The sequence below is a fragment of the Micrasema longulum genome, unplaced genomic scaffold (genome assembly GCF_059751315.1).
Source record: "Micrasema longulum isolate JH-2025_06_02 unplaced genomic scaffold, ASM5975131v1 h1tg000202l, whole genome shotgun sequence".
Lineage (NCBI taxonomy): Eukaryota > Metazoa > Arthropoda > Insecta > Trichoptera > Brachycentridae > Micrasema > Micrasema longulum.
Window position 1 is genome coordinate 22,539 of NW_028277407.1, and position 12,924 is coordinate 35,462.

General features: G+C 32.4%; 1 protein-coding gene across 2 annotated transcripts; it reads left to right on the forward strand.

Annotated features, from left to right (window-relative positions):
* Nucleotides 1-600: 600 nt before the first annotated feature.
* Nucleotides 601-10,608, forward strand: LOC148283756 (pancreatic lipase-related protein 2-like). 2 transcript variants are annotated; one of them, XM_088243310.1, is made up of 5 exons: nucleotides 601-631; nucleotides 5,772-5,958; nucleotides 8,760-9,030; nucleotides 9,462-9,704; nucleotides 9,974-10,608. In XM_088243310.1, exons 3-5 carry the CDS (start codon nucleotides 8,814-8,816, stop codon nucleotides 10,384-10,386), a joined length of 873 nt encoding a protein of 290 aa, XP_088099436.1. In that variant the 5' UTR covers nucleotides 601-631; nucleotides 5,772-5,958; nucleotides 8,760-8,813; the 3' UTR covers nucleotides 10,387-10,608. The 2 variants fall into 2 exon arrangements, with proteins under 2 accessions (XP_088099436.1, XP_088099435.1); XM_088243309.1 differs by having other exon boundaries at nucleotides 5,772-5,864.
* The last annotated feature ends 2,316 nt before the right edge of the window (nucleotides 10,609-12,924 follow it).

Here is a 12,924-nt window from a genome sequence, read left to right on the forward strand (position 1 = left end):
TTCTCCTCGCATGCAACCCTGGTAGATCGCTGAATAAAACATTTATGCTCCTAACTTATTTTTTACATATTCGACTGAAGATTTTAATATCTACGAACACGCTCAGCGCAAAGATCTATATTTCTCTAAAAACTGCACATAAATCGGTTAAGCCGATTAGGAGGAGTACGGTGACATCACACGTACAGAATAATTATATATATAAAGATGTGCCTATATAAACTATCCATACAGGTAATAACTACTGTCCGATTTCTGTATTTAGATTATCTCTCGCGAGCAAAAAATAACGAAAATGGCCCTTGTTTCCTATCATGTCAGTCGCCGCATCATTACAGTCTTCAATAGCCGGCTGTTTCCTGCTAGCATAATAATGTTTGGCTAACATAATAATGTTCGTATTCAGATGAATATACAAATATTTTAAATTTTCAAAAGATAAGTGTCAACGCAAATAAAAAATGCATAAAATTGAAATTAGTGGAACGACTGATTAATAATTTAATTATAGTAATTAAAAATACAGTTTACATGTATAATTCATAATATTTTTACTGGCCTCAGAGAATATAACTGTCACATATGATCGAAAATATTCTTAGTTCAAATTTTAATCGCTTAGAGATAACACGTAAGCATTTTCTTTCAATTGTCACATAATATCATCACAAATTTGCATAATTTAAAATAAATGTTTTTTGTATTACTTAATTATGATCGTTCGCTTATTCGCATTGAATGGTCCATGGGCTACTTCCTTTGTACTTAAATCACACCATTTCAGCAATCAAATAAAATAACGAGATTTAATGGCTAAGACGCCTGACTAACATAAGGAAGGTTTCGGGTTCCATTCCCGGTGGAAATGCAATAAAATATGTGTCTTTTTTCTCAAACCTGGGTGCTCTAATTTACCACTCTTATTTAGCCTTCTGGCCTGGTGGTGCAAAAAAACAGAAGTCTTTTTTGGGTAACGAAATATAAAAATAGTATAACAAGTAATAATATTTTTAAACGAAAAAAAATACTAATAACAATAAAAACTTTTTTTTTCTCTCGCTGAATTAAGAGTTTATGAAAAAGGTTTTCAAAACAACCATCGAGCGGTCTATTTTAAATTTCGAGTTGGATAATTATGCATTCAATAATAATTTGAAAAAATTAAAATATCTAAAACATTTTCATTAACATTATTTTTTTTTTTTTTTAAAAAGAAATATTTGCGTTCTTATAATTTACGCAATTATTTAATTTTGAGGGCCATTTTCAACGAGTTGTAAATAACTCACTATTAGAAAATGGGAATCAAGTTGGGGTAGAGTGGGAACACTGTTCAGTAGACTCAAATCAGTGTTTGATTTATAATATTTTAAGTTTAAATATGGATTTCTACAAAATAAACACCAAATCAATCAATAAATCAAGAAAATGTTTTTACTGAAACTATTTTCTTTTATTATTTATCATTTATCATTTATCAAATATATAATAATTATTTATCAAATACAAAATAGACTTGTTTTTTATATGCCATACTACCGCTATGGACATTATATCAGAATTTTCGTAGCTTACCAATTTAAAAACTCACCGCTCGCGACTGTTATATACCCACCAGTCTGACGATGTTGATCACGATGAAACCCGATCACTGGTAAAAATTTATAAATAAAAGTTGAATAAAACTGTATACGTATTTATATTATTATAATTAAAAATTCAGTAGAAAAATTCAATATATTAAAACATTTTCGTCCAAATCCTTTTTAATGGAAATATTTTTTTTAAATCTTTTTTTAGATAATTATTTTTGTTGTATCGGCCATTTGACGGCATTAACTTTTTTGTGGCTGCGGTGTAACACGAGTCTACAAAGGATTCAAAACATTATATTATCTCTCTTATTTTTTAAAATGATAAACTAGTACTTTTTGTGATCTTTAAATGAACATTTTATCACCGGGTTTAGAAAGTAAAATTTGTATAAATATGCTAAATTTTAATACAAAAAATATTTATCCTTTCGCGAAGAATAATCATACAAATGAAAGTGATGGCAATATAACAATAACTCTGTTTAACAGTATAAGATAGAGCACGATAATAGAACTTATAACAAGGAAGGCAGAGACACTGTTTAATGGCCGGTGTCACATTACTCTATCTTTGCATACATATCTCGCTTTCTCAATATTCATATATCTTCTTATGCACGCGCGCAGATTATTCCGACTTTTGACATGTGCATCTTCAAGTATTTGTTGGATTTGGTCATGCCATGTCTTTCTCGGTCTTCCTCTATTTCTGCATCCATCAACATCATCATTCCATTTCCGCACCTGGTGGTGCATAGAACATTGCATTTTTACACCAATCGCAGCGTTGGTTGATCATTTTTTGTTACATGAAGGTGAGATGGTTAGTCTTACGCTTTAGGTACCAGTCCAGGTACTATGAAATATTTTAGTGTGAAAACATTATTTAAATAAATATTTCATATCAACAATGTCGGGAATCCAACCCGAGACCTCTTGCATAAGAGGCTAACGCGCTGACCATTACACCACGAGGCCGGCATTCGTATTGTAAATATTTTTAGCCGTCCTTTCACTGTCCATTCACTCTACATCCAAACCAGCGCAGAGATCCTTCCTGGATTTTGTTGATAGTGCCTATCTCAGCCTTACTTAATGTACGGATCTCGACATTTGTGCATCTATCGTATATAGTTTTACCACACATTTGCCCGAGAGATCGCACTTTGGCAACATTCAACCAACTATCATCTATCATCCCTGTTATCCAAGTCCATATTTCGCTCACATACATCAAGGTCGGGACCAGGACTACATCGTGAACTGATAATTTTTCCTCTTGCGACAAACATTTATTTACCAAAAATGATTTCAGTGCACCGTTCACTCACCCTCCTTTCAAAATATTTTTCAGTAATTCCATCCGTAGTAAAAATAACACCCAAATACACAAATTCCTCCACCTGTTTTTAGTATAACCCCACCCTATTCACAGTGATTCCACATTTAGTCATACTTTCATTTCACTCAAAAACCATCACATTCGATTTATCGAAATTCATCAGCAAATCGCTTCCCTTGCAAACATCGTAGACTTTTGTTATCCGGAGTTGAAGTTCTCCTTTGTTGTAAGCTAGAACCATGGCATCATCAGCATACAAAAGTCTATCATAGTTTTTATTAATTATTAAATAGGAGTTATTTTACAGTTTGCCTATATGTTTATTTTTTTAATGTATGAACTCCAGAATATTCCACTATTTTCTTGAGGTAACACAATGTTACAACACCGTGTGCTACGAAATTTTTCAGCAAGGCCTTTTTTTTTTTTTTTTTATTTATTTACAATTTTAAAAAACCCGTTAGGGTAACATTAGAAATTTAATATTGTCTAGTCATTTTATGTCTCGTCTAGTCTAGTTAGTTCAGTCATCATGTGCTTTTTCAGATTGATTTTAAATTTGTCTCCATTAAAAGTTTTCAAGTAGTAAGGTAGGTCGTTGTAGTGTTTAAGTCCATTGTGTAGTATTTTTGACTGTCCTGTGTTTGTCTTTGCTTTTTCAATATGATAGTGTTTTTGTTGTCTGGTGTTATATTTATGTATGTCAGCATTTTTGACTAATATTATGTCGTCGTCTTGTATGTTTCCCCGTGTTATTTTGTGCACAATTTTTAAGGTCTCAATTTTAGTCAAGTAGTTTATGTCAAACTGGTGTGTTTTTTTGTACAGTTCAGTCGTAGAGGTCAGGTAGGGTAGGTTGTATGTTAGTTTAAGAATTTTATTTTGTTGTCTTTGTATTCTTGTTATGTCTGTCTTGTTACCAGTTCCCCAGAAGGCGATCATGTAACTCAATTTACTTTTGACATAGGCTTCGTACATCATATTTTTTTCCTTTCTTGATATAAAATCTTTAATTTTGTAGAAGAGGCTATGTAGTGATGCCATTACTTTAGTGAGTCCGTCTTTAAAAGTTAAAGACTCATTATGGTACCTATTTATTATATTGGTGGATAATACTCCTTTATTTTTCGACTGCACAGGTGATTCGAATATATTTTCTAAAGACATCAGTGAATCATGTAGGACAGTACCAAATTAGTTTGACCCTTAAGATATATCTAAAACATTATCGTACATCTTAAAAACCCTAATTTTCTATCATTTTATTTCTCTTCTTTCCTGGATTTTCTTATTTTCTCCTTTCTAACTTCTTACTCAATCCCGCATTCTATGTATGCATTGCTTATATCATTGTTTAAAGTGTTACAGAAGTATTTATAGTAATGAAAATGTTGCGTATTTTTTACCATTCCAAAAAAAATATTTGTTAAAAGATTATAAAACCAAGCATTAAAAAAACGCTTTCGTGTATGGCGATTTTAATTTAATTTAACTCTACTACTTTCACTGCTGCTTTCACCGTGAGTTTGGCAAATTATATGGAGGGCCTTTGTCGGATACTTTAATTCTCCTCATGACCACACTGCAAACACAATTGGTAGCAAATCTTTATTAAGGTACTTTAATCACAATAGCCTATGTTCATTATTGTAAAATTATTTTTTTGTGCTGTATTATCGTCGCTGTGATTATTTAATGTGTTGTAATTTTGATAGTATACCGCTCGGTACAACACAAGTTCAAGTCGGTGAGTTTTTCTGACATTTTCAAAAAGAAACCGTTACCCATATAAACACGCCAAACATGGCTACCCGGAAACCGGAAATCTATCACCATACATAATTAATAGGCCATTCTAAATATGTCCTCACCCAAATCTATGTGGCTTCAAAGTAGACCATTTTTATTAATAGTTTCATAGATTTTCCAGAAACTTCGCCGTTCAATTGAATTGATGGTCTAATTGTACGTAGTTATGCAGAAAGCAGCCAGTCCACAATTTTGAAAAAATAAATATAAGTGTTATCGGGTGCAGTAAGATCAACTCTATATTCTGATAAAAACAGCCAGACCGCTGTCATACAAAAAAACTGTCATTACCTTCTGAAAATAGTATAGATCACAAAAACGGCATTTCTCAATTTGCAAAAAACACCCACAGCATTTGAAAAATCTGACGGTACTTTAAAAAACGTTTTTCTTTTACTTTTTTATGGCCTTTTCACCTTTCAACTCGAGTGTTCTATTAAAAATCATTAAAACTGGTCAAATACATAAAATGATTCTTGTTTGTAATATAAAAATAACTAATGAATTCATTGTTTATCATTTATCAAAGGCAAAAACATTCCAACTGTTGTGTAGATTTGATTATTCATTCGTTTCATAAAGGTGCTATTATCTCAGTTTCACTTTTCTATAGTTGGCTGCTTCCTGCAAAACCATGTTCAATTATTACCCCGAGTAAGAAAACATTTTTTTATCTAATTTCCCGTTGCACATAATTTCCTCATTCATCCATTTACACCTAAAAGCTTTGTCACAGCTGTTATTAAAAGATAATTAATATAAAATTAAAACTACACCTACAATAAATAATAAATTATTTTCACCGCCTCTTTTTGGTCGGTAGGAAGATTTTGATTTTAGCAATGAACCCACCAAAGTGCATGTTTTTTTTCTAGAAGTAATAAACATTAAAAAAATAACACCCATACGTTTCTAAGCGAGGTATGTATGTTTGTTAGGAAAGAGTGTTGTAGCGTTTTATTTTCTCTGCCTACTCCTACGAGGAAACAGAAAATTACTTTTAAATTTCATTCTTACATTTGCAGATACTATGAGGACAATCTATTTTACTTCATTATGCTACATTTTACTGCAATTAGCAACATCTGGAGAGGGATTTGCAATTAAACAAAGCAATTGTAAGATTTACTTAATGTTATTTCTCTAAAAAAGCACCTTTTTTAACACTTATAATTATATTAATGTTTTTATTCACTCTCTAAAAATTAATTTGCTTTTACAAATGTGTAAAATATCATATGTACCATAAACTGAACCATGTTTTAAATATTAAAAACATCATATTGTTAATTGAATCGGCATTTACTTCGTAACACTTCATTATGAATTATTATGAAAAGAGGAGTGCTCTCCCGAAACTGTAGTAGTGTTCTTGTAAAATGATAAAATTTGTGTAACACTTATAACAAAGTTTTATTTTCATAAAAATTAAAAATATCCTTTAGTTATAATTACATAATATCCATGTACTATTATTTAATTTGAACTTGGTTATTCCTCTAGAATTATAAAATCATATTGTACAACTCCTATTTAAACTTGTGTATATTATAACATAATGATTCATTTGTTTAGTTTCGCACCAGTCTGACGATGTCAGTCACGATGAAATTTTATTCTTACATCTGATGATATTTATCTTATGATTTTTTTGTTACAAATCATCTTTTTCGGTGTATTAGACCAAAATCGGTCAAATCTATGGTTTTAGATAAATTTACTGCTTCATAACTTAATTATTGTAGGTCACAAAGGATGTCTAATACACCCGTTAAAGAGATTTATTTATTATATCCAGATTTTTAAATTTGCTATTTTTTGTGATCAGTTAACAAAAAATTGGGTGTTAATTTTATTTATTTATTTGTCTATTTATTTATTCATTCAAAATTACAAAATTAAATATTTATGAACTTATTAAGGCTTTTTAGGCTATGCCCGTGTCAAGCCACAATAAAAATACTTAGTAAAATTAATTAGATCAAATTATAATGACATAGAATCACAATCTAGAAAAAATGCAAAAAAGATAATCAGAAATAATTTTTAAAATATAAATTATACAAATTAAGAATCACACATAATCAAATATACAAAATAGTGGTATCATTAAAATCAACAAAATAATAGTAAAATATAGTTGTATTAAAAAAAAATAACACAAAATAAGAGCATGATTTAAATCAACCGAAAAAGAATATATATATAAAAGCATAATTGAGTTATGTTTTCTAGAAATTCACTCAATTATATTAAGAAATATAAGGAATAGGAGCAATAAATCATATGCCAAATAATAGTACGTACTAAATAAAATTATACAAAAATACATAATAAGAAAAACATAAAAATTATCAATATATATAAAAGCAAATAAAAGTATAAGAGTATGGAAGGAAAGCAGATTTGTAAATTTTTGCTAATTTCGTACTTTAAAAAAATTGACAACCTCGTCCCTATCGATGTGTAGCAACCAATTGCAAACATTTTTCTTAAATACATTGGCACTTGTAGAGTTTTTTATGGCTGCCGGAAGTTGATTAAAAAAATTCGGAGCCAGGAAGGTAAAGTTTCTTTGAGCTAGCTTTAAGTAAATAAATAAATAAATAAATAAATATTTATTAATATTGAATGAATTTGACAATAATTTCATTGAATTTGAATTAAATATTGGTAATAAATAGAGATTTTTTTATGAGCTTTGGAATGAATCATATAACACAAAGTATTTTACAAGTATAATACGTTGAATTACATTTCCAGGAGTTACAACAACTAAATTCGGGACATAAATAATATTAACATTTAGAAAATAACACATATTTATAACATCAAAGAAACAAAGCAAGTTTAGCACCTTTATAACTAAATATAGCACAACAATATATACGCCAAAACCCTTTTCTTACACAAGAAGAATAAATATATTTAAAAAAAACGATTTTAAGAATTAAAAAAAAGTAGTGAATCTACTAAGGGAGATAAGGTCATTAACATCACATGCCATGCAGATGATGCTGCCATAGTAATGATGAGAACATATCCGTCTCAGTTAGTAAACATCTGGATGCCTAAGAAATATCGTTTAGTACAATGAACGCATGAATATTGGAAACATAATTCGGAAATACAAAACGTGTGTCAGACCAAATCATGGTGTATACAACAAAGGCGAGGATAGATAGAGAGAAAATAAAAAAATACGAAAAACCTTGTAAAAAAACTTAACAGAAAAACTAAATAGAATAACCTTATAACTGATCAGAACGCCAGAGATGAAAGTACCAAAGGCAATTGCTGGGAAACTCAAAAAAGGCAGAATCTAGAGTCAAGAAGTTAGATGGATTTGCGATACCCATTGCATAGTAAAGATATTATGGAGATTACGTCGATAATTCCATTAATGGATACCTCGAAAATCCCCTATCCCATTGTTTACGAAGTCCCAGCCGTGTGCCGTCTGCCCGGAAGACCACCAAGGAGAGGGAAGAACAGCTGAAACTCAATGTCTCAGGAGTCAGCTTTTAGCTGATACCAAACTAATCGATCTTAACCAAGAAGAAGAAGAAGATTAAGCTTTCAGAAATAATTTTCACTCAAATCTTCCAAGAAAAGGTTTAGGTAGAAGTCAAAATTGACTCTTTTTTAGGGACCACGGTTCTGTGATTAAACTCAACGAGACTTTCAACGTGGTCTCATTCCTACAAGACCAACAGCTAATTCAAAATTGAGCATCAAATTTTAATGCTATGAGTGAACTGAATGCTTAACTCAGCGCAAAAAAAACATCACTTTTCCACGGAATAACTCATGGAAAACTTCCAAATCAGGTTAGGTCAGTGTATGAAGAACAAAGGTGGCTATTTAGACAGGAAAAAAATATCTTGCATTCTGTGCTTATTCAAACGATGGAACAATTTTATCTTCTCATCGTTTTATCCATTTGGCGCATTTTTCAAATTCCAAATATTATTTCGAAAATGTCACGAGTAACATTTGTATTTGTATTTCAGACAAACTATATTCTTCCCGATGCTCTTGATGTTTTGAACAACCCCGAATTTGACATGAATCTTCCATTGACAATAGTAATACACGGATTCATGAATAGTAATTCGAGTTCTTTTCCAACTGAAATGCCCGCATATTTGGTAAAAAGGGGTGGACTCAATGTCTTAATGATGGACACTAACTACTATTACCGTTTCTACTATTTCTCTGCTTCCACCTTTGCCCAATTTATTGGAGAGGGCATTGGAAATACTTTAGCGTCGTTTTGTGCAGGTGATTGCATTTGTTTTCAAAAAAATACTTTATAAGCACTATTTGATGCAAAAAGAGCGAGTATTACGATACAATATTTTTTAGTCCAATTGTAAGAACCAATTTCATATGCACATTTTTTTAACTACAAAATTCAAAGTCATCAAGTAATAAAAGCATTTAACACCCCAATATGTGAGTGCCTTTGAAGACGATATCAACCTTACATTCCTCTACCGCTCTAGACATGATAGATTCCCTTTCTCCTGAACTATCCAAAATCTCATCTTTTATTATTATTTTTCTCAATATACTATATTAATCTATTATCATAATAGAAATGCCAACAAATTTCTAAAAACTGTAAGTTTAATTTTGGGTAAATTCGCAACTTTCGCATCGACCTGAATATACAATCTGCGTTATCAATAGTTTTACTGTTAAATTTACAGCTGGTATAAGTGCTTCAAATATTCATCTTATTGGCCATAGTCTTGGAGCTCATACTGCTGCAGTAGCAGGAAAAACCTTCACAACTCTGACTGGAAACAAGATAAAGAGAATTAGCGGCCTGGATCCTGCTGGACCCTGTTTTACTGACGGTGCAAGCAATACTATGCTGGCTTCAACTGATGCCGAGCACGTGGATGTGATCCACTCTAACTTCAACCAATTTGGGATTGAGCAAACTGTAGGCTAGTATAAAAAACCTTTCTTTTACTATAAACATTCAGTTGCATTTTTTTTTCTCGCTCTTTCAGTGGCTCAAAATAATGCGCAAAAATAAGCCCCTAATTTTCTGAACAATATACTCTGTGTTTTTTATGTTTTCTTTTACCTCGATGAATAATAGTCATAATAAGATCATATTAATAGTCATAATAAGATCGTTATTTTTTCATTCTCACAATCACAAAGTAAGGCTTTAAATATTATTTTTTTTCGTTTTCAATTTTTATTTCAGGACATGTTGATTTTTATCCTAATGGAGGTGGCAGTCAACCTGGGGCCCCAATGTTAGGACAAAGCCACGGTCGGTCCTCAGAATTTTATCAAGAATCAATTTTAAATCCTCAGAATTTCATTGGGGTACAATGTGATTCTTGGAAGTCCTTCCAAGAAGGACTATGCGTCAACAACAAGCAAGCCGTAATGGGATATGAATCTTCTCCACTCGATAGTGGAACTTACTATTTGAGAACTCTAGAAAAATCTCCCTATGGATTGGGGATAGCTGGTATCTCACCAAACTATACTGATACAAAAAGTTTGAAAAACAACTCTTTCACTTTACAAAAAATATCGAATATGAAAGCACTCAGCGTATCCTACGTCACATCGTTTATCCCAAAATTGTTAACTGCTCAGGCCGCTTGAGCCGAAATATTCATTGCGAACTATGAAAGATGTACAATCACTTTGTGTTTGCAAGAACATTCTAAAATGTGGAGACAGGTGGACACCTGTACATACATTTAACTATTCCTCAGTTATCCCTACCTTTGTCGTTTTCTCTTCTAACTCTTTCCTGAATAATAAATCAACAATAAATAAATACAAGTTTATATAGAGTTACAAAATATACATATTTGACATTTATATATTTCATTTTTATGTTGATGTAGCCACATATTGACCCATGGTAATTTATACAAAAAAATAACATATGTTGACGGTACCAAACATGCTTTCGCTAAAGCTAAGAAATTTTTTAAATACTTTAGTGTTAAAAATAAATTATTGCCCGAATACATGTTTTGTGATGTTCAGCGTAATAACGAAATTCATCGCTATCCTACGAGGGAAGGTGAAGGTTTCAGACTCCCCAAAACAAGAATCCAGACAACTCAAAACAATATGTATCATTAAACTTCTTAGATTTTCACGGCCGTTAAGATGCACAATAAGTTTTTCTGGGTTATTATGCCGTGTGTCGTTCGTACTCTCTACCGACGTTTCGGATCGCGTTAAAATTCTAAGTACCTAACGTAACACATATTCATACACAAATAACATCAACCCTGATGATGGACGCTGTAACGCGATCCGAAACGTCGGTAGAGAGTACGAACGACACACGGCATAATAACCCAGAAAAACTTATTGTGCAATATGTATCATAAAATACTAAAAAGTTTAATGAGCTGTTTTTTTTTTTTTAAGCCAATCAATAGGCTTAAGTAAGCCCTAAAAGGTTGGCATTAATGAGTAAAACTTCATCTAAACATTATTAAAATCTACTTAAATTAACAAAGTGTATAATTAACAAAAGGTATGTATGTAGCATAATCTAGGCAAAAATGGCAAGTGTGACATCGTGAGCCTAGAGAGACAACAACACTGGCTTCTTAAATGCCTGCCCTTGCTGTAGGAACACATCGACAGTACCATTTAGTGAGATTTCGTTCACTGTTCTGAGGATCCTTGGCTGAGGAGAAAAGAATCCGATGTTAGTTTTATAATTTCCCACAGCAAAGACAGGATTGGTACGCAAGTTACGGCGATGTACATTAAGGTTTATCTGAGCAAGGATATCATGGGCATCTATACAGTTAGATAATTTGTGCAAGAATATCAAACCAGCCAAAATCCTTCTGAATTCTAAACTAAAGATATGAAAGTACTCTAGACGATCATAATAGTAGTTGCCAAAAGATATAAGGGATGCTGGGTCTATCACACTGTTTCGTAGGTTAGGGATGATTTTTGTTAAAAACAAACATCCATATAGGTAAAAAAGAGTGTCATCGGAAAGCGTTTGGATTTTATAACAATGTTTTGCTTTTGAAATTATTTCTGAATTTCTAACAAAAACAGCGGCGAATGGAAGTTACTCAAGTCACCAAATGAAGATAACGAAGATGCAGAATAACTGAAACGTGTTATAACAGGAGACGGAACATGGGTTTATGGATATGTCGTCGAAATTAAGGCTCAATCGTCCCAGCGGAGGCATTCTGGATGGCCAAGACGAAAATTGCCGAGCACGCCAAACACGTCAAACCTTAGCGGCTGCCACAGACAAAGTAACCAAGGAACACAGCTGCAAATTTAAACATACTTCAGGAGCATGTGTACCAACATGATAAAAAAAATTGACAATCGAACTCTTCAAACGAAATTTAAAATTCCCGTTATTTTCTAAACACACCTCGTACGTGTATTTCACATTAACCAATCACAACTCCTAGACATTATCAGGCCGTCACACATTTAACCAGCTAAGTGCAATAAGCGAGTTAACGCGCTCTACGTTTCTGAATTCAGGGGGCTGGGTATGCAAAAAAAATATTTACCCTAATAAAAAAAAACATATGGCTGATTGTCGGCCTCGTGGTGTAGTGGTCAGCGCGTTTGCCTACCATGCAAGAGGTCTTGAGTTTGATTCTCGATAGGGTTGACATGAAATATTATACACTAGTATATTTTATAGTACCTGGACTGGTACCTGAAGCGTTAGACCGATCATCTTACCTTCATGTAAAAAAAAAATATTTAAAAAATATAAAAATATCAAGATACACTGCGATTAGTGTACTGATGAAGTGCCCTATGCACCATTCGGTGCGGAAAGGGAATGATGATGATGATTGTTATAGCGACTTTTTTGTAAAAAATCACCTCAAGGGCGCCTTATAATTTTGACATTATAACTAAAGCTAGGGTTTCCTAGGACAGCGGTGCCCGTATCTTAACTGCCGTACTGAACGGTGATGCGGTTGACAGCCGTCGTAACGGTGACTAGAGACTGGTTTCCGAGGAAAACGGCGTTATCAACACCATTTAACACCCTTTTCATAAGAAACTATTCTCTAGTCACCGTTACGACGGCTGTCCACCGCATCACCGTTCACTACGGCCGTTAAAATACGGGCACCGCTGTCCTAGAAAACCCTAGCTTAAGCTGAAGTTATA

What these genes read in the sequence shown, in the direction of transcription:
- LOC148283756 (XM_088243310.1), top strand. Translation starts at nt 8,814, where the DNA reads ATGAATCTTCCATTGACAATAGTAATACACGGATTCATGAATAGTAAT. An exon ending in TTTAGCGTCGTTTTGTGCAG is followed by an intron (nt 9,031 to 9,461) that starts GTGATTGCATTT and finishes TTAAATTTACAG; the next exon opens with CTGGTATAAGTGCTTCAAAT. An exon ending in TGGGATTGAGCAAACTGTAG is followed by an intron (nt 9,705 to 9,973) that starts GCTAGTATAAAA and finishes TTTTTATTTCAG; the next exon opens with GACATGTTGATTTTTATCCT.